We start from the raw sequence: 9,123 nt of genomic DNA on the forward strand, positions 1-9,123 counted from the left end.
ATCTGTGGGATGGGGGGGGGGGGGGTGGAAGGGGAAGAACTGTTGATAGTTTGGATCAAAACCTTGCATAGGACTGAGTCAGATCTTAATCCAAGCCATTCTTTCTTCCTACAGACTCTGCTCAACCCGCTGACTTCCTCCAGCAGGTTACCTGCTGTCCCAGAAGCCAACAATTGCAACCTCACGTTTCCAATTGCTAATCAAATTCTGCCATTCACATTTTAACAAGTCTTCAAACAAAGATGAACAGGTTTATAAAGAGATTGTCCTCACGTCTCCAAAGCTATTCAAATATTTGAGGAGCAAAATATTATCCGTCAGCAAGACAAGACTGAACTTAAATTTATCAGATTATTCTTAACAATTTATAACTCTGATTTATAATGCCATATTAAACAGCTTAACATTTTCTGAAATGACAATCTGAAGGGAAAAATAAAGCATACTGTAGATTATAAACATTAGAGTTGTTTCTTTTCTTAACAAAGGACTGGCATGTTATTACAGTTTTCAATATGTTTACTTTAAACATACTGTAGAATGTAATAGGTTTATTCTAGGTCACGCATTAAAGATCAGCATTCTCAAACTAACCCATTTCCCTGAGTCTTCAAACAACGCATTTTTTCATACAAATCTTGAGTTGCACAATAGAAAGCCCCACCAAGCCACAATAGAGAACAAAAAATCAAATAATTCATTTATTTTGGCGTAGCATTCAAATTTCTTCCAAGCAACATTCAGGATTGAGTTTGGAAAAGCATTCATTTTAAATGCTTCTATTCTATTATAATTTCTTTCCTGGGGAAGATAGTTGATTTATTCTAAATAATAAAAACAGAAAATAGCACTTAAAGTAATTAGTAGCCCCTTCAGGTCTCGACCAGGGACAAATGACAGGAAAAGTGAAGGTAATTTCTTTAGGAGTCTCTGTAAATATTTACTGAATCAATACTTTTTTTTATAAAAGGAAAAGGCACTGGTATTGTAACCCCTTTGTTCTACATGGTTATTTTACTGGAATTATTCTTTTGGCAACTTCACAACCTCCAATTCAAAACAAGGGCGAGGCGAAATTTTAGTTTCATACTTAATGGAGAAGCTCAACCGTTAGAAATTCAGGACTACATTGTTTTCTAATCTTTAAACAAATTTCCAAAGAGCAATTCTTATAGACGTGGCTCTGTGCCAACAGGCTAGCCAGAATGGAAAGTGGAAAGTTACTCCTAGCTATAGTTCCCAAGTCTCCACAGTAAATGCATTTTACAGCTTTGTTTTGGAGATGCTACACACATCTGTCCCTGTACTTCACTGTGAAACAATAGCTGTGAAATGGGATCTCCATCTAGTTTAGCTCCATGCCACAAAAAGGAATACCTTTATAGACATTTCCTGCTGTTGCAGAGTATAAAGCAAGAAATCCAGATTACAACACGAAAGAGACACTCACATACATATCCTTAATGATCATAGAAAGGATGAGTAGCAAAGAGCAAAATATCAGATCCTAGCCCCTTGCCCCCTTGCTTGTGTCCTTTCCATTTGCTCCAGATAGCTATATTACACACACACACACACACACCCACCCACCCCCCCCCCCCATCAGGAAAGGAAGGGGGGGGGGGGTAGAAGCCAGAATAAGATTGTGGGGGAGGGGAAGGGGTACAAGATGGCAAGTGATGGGTCAGACCAGGTAAGGGAGATGGTGGGTGGGGAGGGGGAATGAAGTGAGAAGCTGGAAGGTGGTGGGTGGAAGATATATGGGGCTGAAGAAGGAATTCGATAGCTGACAGTGGACCATGGAAGGGAAAGAGGAGGAAACCAACAGCAGGTGAAGAGAAGAGGTGAGAGGGTCATCTGAATGGGGAATGGAAAAAGAGAATGTGGAAGGGGGGAGAAATTACCAGAAATTAGAGAAAATGATGTTCAAACCATCAGGTTGGAAACCACACGCAGACAATGAGGTATTACTCCTCCTACCCAGTTTTGGCCTACGTGGCAGTAGAGGAGGCCATGGACAAACATAAGACTGTGTGCTCAGTTCCCTGCTCTATTCACTTTATACTTACAACTGTGAGTTTTTTTTGCACATTGGGGATTTGAATTTTTCCCCTTTGGACAGGTTTCACAGTTTTGTTTGGCTTGTGGGAAAATTAATCTCAGGGTTGCTTACTGCATACATATTTTGATAATAAATGTACTTTGAATTTTTCCATTGCTGCTGCCTGGCTTGCTGAGTGCTTCCAGCATTTTGTGTGCGTTCCTCAAGATTTCCAGCATCTGCAGAATCTATTGTGTTTATGATTTGCCATTTTAAAAATTGTTTCGTATTTCAAGCATAACCCTTCAAAAAAAGTGGAAAAGCTCACTAGAAAGTTAAGACAAGCAAGATGAGATATCAACCCACCAGCTGCTAGCAACCCTGTATTTAATAATAATGATGCAATTCACTACTTTGCATCAAATGTTAACATTCCAAAACAGTAATCGCTCCAGAATTTATCAAACTGAGTCACTGTGATCTATAAAATTGGCATACCCTTAATATACTCCTAAAATAGGGCACATAGGAGAACATAGCAAATTAAAATATCAGTTGCATTATTTTTACTGCTTAAATAAGAAAGAGAGATTCCAATTCAAGTTTAATTGTCATTCAACCATACATGAATACCCTGGAATACAGCCAAACAAGAAGGTATTACTTCAGGGACAAGGAGCAAAGCACAATACCATAGTCACACACAGCACAATGCACGCATAGCACAAGGAGGAGGAGGGGCTTAGGAGAACAATGGCACTTAACAGCAACTCCTTTGCTTGAATCTTCGGAAACAGCTCTATTTCTATCTTTAATATCTTTATTTTTCTGTTTCAGAGTTCTTTTGAAGACCCTGACCTGGAGTGACACACTGACTTCAGTTCTTTGCAGGAATGGGACCCACTCTCGGAGTCTCCCGACTGGCTGCTATTCGATATGCCAAGGACGTGGCCTAGAGGACTAGCATACCTTCAGGTTTCTGGGATTTCACGGCTCTGGAGGTGGGCGGACTAGAGGTCCGTGCCTCCGCAGTAAATAGGTGTGTTGTGGGAGGTGGAAGGACGAAAGCAGTGAGCTGGCTGGTTGCTGTGCGCCCAGAGACCCAAGTTCTTTGGGCACAGAGCTCAGAAGAAGCGATGCAACAGACTATTAACATCAACAATCAGCCAGTTGCTTTGTTATGCCTCCCCTCTCACTGTGAAACAGGGACACCTCTTTTTCTCTTATTAGGGAGAGATAGAGCCTGTGATATGTTGAATACTAGCCAGCTGGTGGCATAGTGGCATCAGCATCGGACTTCGGAGCGAAGGCTCCCGAGTTCGAATCCAGCCTGCTCTCTTGCATGCTTTCCATCCGTGCTGGGTTGAGAGTCAAGCTAGCAACTTGGCCTCATAAAAATAAGAAAGCCCGCCATCACGACAGCGTCCCAATGACTCCACTCAGAGTTAAGGGCTTTCTTTGTCATGTTGAATACTGGGTGATCGAGTAGTCTTTGGGGTACTGCAAGTCTGTGTCTTTACTGATGCTTTCCTGCTTGAGTGCTTGGTGGAGGGCGCCGATGCTTTTTTGCTGGTGGGGGGAGGGGTTGTTGCATTGCTGCTGCTTGTGTGGGTGGGAGGAGCTGGGGGGGGGCTTTGGAGTTCTAACTGTCTTTCATTTGGGAAACTCCTGTTTTCGTGGACGCTTGCAAAGAAGAAGAATTTCAGGATATATATTGTATACATTTCTCTGACATTAAATGTACCTTTGAAACAAACAAGGTAGTAAGCACAAAGATATCAGTAAGATACAGCCATGCAATTAAAAAGTTCAGACCAGAGCCATGACTGCTGCAGACATCTGCGGTCATTCACAATACAGTTTGTCCTCTGCCAAGCACACAGCGGAGAGCAGCATCGACTCTAGCCCCAACGCTGCATCACACTGCCCCCGGTGGAGCTCACCGGCTCTGACGCCCTTCTCCGGGCTGCTGTAAACAGCCAACACTGTCGCTTGAGGCCTAATCGTTGCTACGACAGAGGCCACACAGCCACTGAATCAGGGAATTGAACTTGTGACATTTCACACTAACAATGTCCAAAAGAGTCTTGCGATCACAGGAAAAGTGACCAAGACAGTTATTCGCTGTTGTACTGTACGCCTCCACCGACTCAGCATGATGCGTAGCTCCTACCTTTTCTCCACTAGCTGGAACTCGCTGATGGGGGTAGACCTGCACTACTTCAAGTTATTAATGTCTAGCAGAATCTTGCAATCATAAAAAATATGGTTAAAAAGGTAAATAGCACCTTTCGTTGACCCCCTAGAAGCCGCTGCGATCAAATCCCCTGCCATCTTACCGGAAGACTTATTTCTATATTGCACTTGCAGCACTTCTGAAAATAATTCATTACATAAGAGGCTTATTAATCTTAATGAGGAAGCCATTACAGTGTTTTAAAAATTTAAATAGGTGCCTTAAAAATCTAATTTTAATTTTTACATCTGGGGTGATCTCTTATCAATTTCTTCTACCTTTGCTTAATTCTTGAACCAGTGGATTGTTCAGTGACCTACTCCAATCAAGGCGGACTCGAGAAACCTTTAGTCAGAAATGGTAAAAGTCACACATGAAACAAAGACAACAGAAAGTCGCACTTAGATGCAATTCACTCATTTCTGTCAGTACACTTTGTTATGTCTGACTCGTTAGATCTCCAGCTTTGCCCACTTTTGATGATACATTCACTCTGCTTCTCTCTCCAACCTATCTTAAGTGTTTTTGATATTCTCTATTTTCCCCCCATATTTCCAACATTTGCAGCATGTTATAATACAGGATGAAATGACCTGGGCAAATGCAGTGCAGAGCGATGTCTCCCCCGGAAACTGCATGCAGATGGAAAACTCACTGGCTGGACAAAGGGAATATTCTGTGACAACTCAGGCTCGCCTTTAATTTACTAGTATCGCACTAGTCCCCATTTGTTTGATTATTGCATGAACATTCAAGGAAGCATGGATTGTTATTGCTACAACACTAATAACCACCAACATTAAATTGATTTTAATAGGAAATATTTAAAATGATAACACAAAGCTACAAAGATCCATTTTAAATAATAACTTTTCTCTTGACAATTTCAAATGTAATCACTTACTGTATTCAGTAGGTGTGTGGATATTCTCAGTGCAAGGCCAGATATACGAAGGGATAGCTGGGGGGGAAATAAAGTAGAAATAAGTGTCTATGAGCTCTTTGTATGAACCTGGATCATAATAAATAACATTTAGTTTAACAATAATTTCATTCATTCTATCCATGGGAAAATTAATTTTCTAGATCTTTATAGTGGGAGTTTTGAGTCAGTGTTTAGCATTTATTAGTGACATTGTTTAATTCAATAAAACTGTTTGAGCCCCTTCATCTTTTGTTTTCTTCCTTTGCCTGGCAAATTTTCATTTGGCAATCAATCACGACAAGTTGGCTTCCATTACAGAATTAGTTACACAGCTGGTTGATCAGTAGCAACTTGTTTTATGCCTCCTCTGGAGCCTGTCATCTGCCTTTCTCATTCAATATAACTCTAATTAATAGAATACAAATTAAGTGTTTTATCAGCAGAAACATTTTGAATGGACGGAGTTGCAAGCTCTTGGCATCAAGGAGGAGGACATGAAAGAAAAAAAAATGGATTGATGTTACATTTGGAATCAGCCAAGAGAAAATACAGCACAAAATCTCTCCACTCTCAGCCAGATACAGTGTACTGATAAAGGAATATCTGCAGGATTGAATGAAAGTCACCAACAATGTGAGATAAGTGACACACAAGCTAATTTTCCACTCAAGTTGAGATGGTCAAGGGATAAAAGATCCTCACACCTTGGAGGAGTCTGCCCATTCACCAGTTCCTGGATTTTCCCAAAATGGTGAAGTTTGATTTCCAAACGAAGGTTTACTTTGCTTTCAGTGGATCTAACAACATTGTCTGATAGCATCAAGGCTTGGTCACATGCATGAGGACATCACTGCTGTGTGACATGTGCAACAGTGGCCTATTGGTCAAGTCCCTGCAAAAGCAGTGATCTGGAAGGGCAGGGCATGCACCAAGAACTTGGTAGAACACACAGCCTAGTGAAACAGACACGGGAATAGCAGCTACCATGTCCTTCCTGCAAACCAAATGGAGAAAAGCAATACATCTGCAACATTTCACATGCTCTCCATCTCAACAACTTTAATTCCCTGGTGCTGATCACCTCATATTCACAACGGATATCCAGTCCCTAGACACATCTACTCCCCATCAAAAAGGCCTTAAAGCTCTCCACTTTTTTCTTGACAACAGACCCGACCTGTTCCCCGCCACCACCATCCTCTTCCGTCTGACGGAACCGATCCTCACCCTCAGCAAACCTAAGGCGTATCCACGAGCACCAGCATGGGCCCCAGCCATACCTGCCTTCCTGTTGGCTACACGGAACAGTCCATGCTCCAAAGACACCCTCAGATGTACTTAACACACGCTGGCCTTCCTTCACAAGAAACTGTCCAAGGTTTGGCGCAACCAAAGCAAAGCTCCATGGGAAAGACGCGTGCTTAAAGACATTCTGCCATTGCAGAAAAGAGGAGCTGTTTGCTCAAGGAACATATGCAAAGGAAAACAGATATACTAAAAATGAATGATTTGGCTTATGTTGAAAATAACAAAGATAAAATTGTTGTTGAAATAAGCAAATAATTCTGAAGAACTAATCTTGTGAATGCACCTTCAAATCCTTTTATGATACCCGGGAAAATTTAAGTATTCAACACATGTATATATTTTACAAATCTAATCTCATTATTAACGAGCGTGGTGTTACCAAATCGAAAAGTAGCCCCGCACAGTTCACTAATACCCTCCATTTGATACGCCTGTCGCAGTAATAACGGTTGCTGCGAAAGACGAAATTGAACAACCAAGACACCCTAAACCTAACCACAGCCACCACTTACACTGTGCCAAAATACATCGACCTTTCCAGTCACCCGAGGACCCACCAATATATACCCCTTTGGGGAGAGAGAGATTTAATATGCGACTCCCAGTCCATCGATTTAAGTTTACTTTTAGCTTCCTTTTCGATTTAAAGAGAACGAGGAACGCTCAATAGTGCCAGTCACCAGCAAATGCCCTGATCAAAAAATTCAAGACGAGGAACAACTTAAGCCAACTTCTTTAATGCAAGAATCTCCGCAAATGTTTATTATGATGGGCACAGCGACTGGGTTCAGTAGGCACCCGCTCTTTGGTTGACAGCCACGAATAGTCTCCGCAGAAGGATTCTGCAATTTTTTGACCTTCACTTCCCAATTTTTATTCGAAAAGCGCGACGAATCCCACAATTTATCAGCGAGCAATGGGAGTGAAATGCTGTTCCTTTTGTACCCTTTGCTGTTATCTCCTCGCGTTGCGGGCGTGTATATCGGGTTTAGGAAGGGAACCTACGGGGAGATAGTGGTGGTGGAGGGGGCGCTGAATATAAAGGAGACGCGTACTGTAATTCAAATGAGTAAGATGTAGGCAAAGCTGCAGGGAGATAAAACTAAAAGGGACAAAAAAGTTAAAAGAGGGCGGAAAGGCGGGAGCTCGGTCAGGTGGCGGTTATCCTGGGCCCGGCTCGGCTCACTTACCACGTCCTGTACACCGTAACCGTACAACCCGTCCACTTTACCCTTTTCCCGGATCACCGGTCTGGTCCTACACCCCGTGCAGCGGTGCAAGAACCCAAAGTAAAAGGCGACCACCGCCAGCACCACCCAAATCAATTCCATGGCAGCAGAAAAGTAACAATAGAACACGGGTTGTAAACGGAGCTGACACCGACAGAGGAAGTTCTAATTCTGCTCTGCCTGCAGCGATCCCTTTCCACGATTGGCCAACTGATCCCCTTCCAACCCTTTCCACATTTTGTAGATTTCCAGCACCTGCTCCGAACAGCGGAATTAAAGGAAAAGATTATGTTTACAAATTGAGCCGACGAAAAATCAGGACACAGGGAAGCAGGCGAAAATTGAACACACAGAAAGTTTGCTAAAATTAATTTTCCTCATTCATAGGCGAACTGGACGAATTACTAAAGGATTGCTAAAGGATGTGGTTGTTGCAAAAAAGAGTTATCTTTATTGTCCTGGAAAAGTCGGGGCCGTTCTCCCTGGACTTTGAAAGAAGCCACGTTCAATATGATTAGGGTCGGCACGGTGAGAAACGGTTTCCATACGTGGAAGGATCTGGAACCAAAGGATTCTACTTTAAGGTGATTTGCGAAATTAGTACAAAAGACATGAAGGAAAAAAGTAACAAAATACTCAGCAAGTGGCCAGTTTAACAAGCTGGCAGGGACAGATATAAGGGAACTGATTCATTTCGAGGAAAGTATTTCAGGCCCATGGGTCGGCAGGTGTTACCGGTTGCACCGCTCTTTGGCGGGTGGTCTGTGCTGTTCACATTTCTGCAGCATTAATGGAACCTCTTAAAGGGGGTATTTTTGTCAGCAATGAGTTTTTCCAGTGGGGAAAAAAAAGTGGGGGATTGAAGGTTCAAATCTGTTCAGAACAGATTCGGACTAATACACAAACTCGGGAATGAATTCACCTCATGCATCTGCACAATGCTGGGACAATTCCACCACTGATCAGACAACACCCGCGGAGAGAGAGAGTCAATAACCTTTTATCAGGCTTGGTTTTCTTACGAAAGATTCCATAGCATGCCCTATTTTTATTGGGCGAGAAACAACTTAAACCAATTTCCTTAATATAGGAATCTCCACAAATGTGTGTTATTATAATGAACAACTGGGTTCAGTTGGCATCAACTTTTGGTTGAAGGAGAAGATACAAGAAATAGGTGCAGAGCAAACCAGTGCAACAAGACCATAACGGTTATAGTTTTGGCCTCAGCTTATTCTCCGCAATCTTTGACTGTCAACTGAAAATCTGTCTATTGCAACCTTGAATATATCCAATAATTCAGCCATCACAACATTGTGGAGTAGAGAATTCCAATGATTTATGATGCTGTAATATAAATTCTCCTCAACTTCATATTAAATGA

At 42.1% G+C, this 9,123-nt stretch overlaps 1 protein-coding gene across 3 annotated transcripts in view; it reads right to left on the minus strand.

Annotated features, from left to right (window-relative positions):
* LOC140727700 (uncharacterized) overlaps positions 1–8,697 on the minus strand; it is a 101,149-nt gene extending 92,452 nt beyond the window's left edge. The window contains exons 1-2 of one of the 3 annotated variants that reach the window (XM_073045371.1): positions 8,662–8,697; positions 5,182–5,238 (exon numbers count right to left, since the gene is read on the minus strand). In XM_073045371.1, the coding sequence (XP_072901472.1) occupies positions 5,182–5,238; positions 8,662–8,670 (66 nt within the window). In that variant the 5' untranslated portion in view covers positions 8,671–8,697. Of the gene's footprint in view, positions 1–5,181; positions 5,239–6,482; positions 6,512–7,700; positions 7,957–8,661 lie in introns of those variants that run through there. The other 2 variants (XM_073045370.1, XM_073045372.1) reach the window with 2 other exon arrangements.
* Between the last annotated feature and the right edge of the window lie 426 nt (positions 8,698–9,123).

The sequence above is a fragment of the Hemitrygon akajei genome, chromosome 5 (assembly GCF_048418815.1).
Source record: "Hemitrygon akajei chromosome 5, sHemAka1.3, whole genome shotgun sequence".
NCBI classification, from domain to species: Eukaryota; Metazoa; Chordata; class Chondrichthyes; order Myliobatiformes; family Dasyatidae; genus Hemitrygon; species Hemitrygon akajei.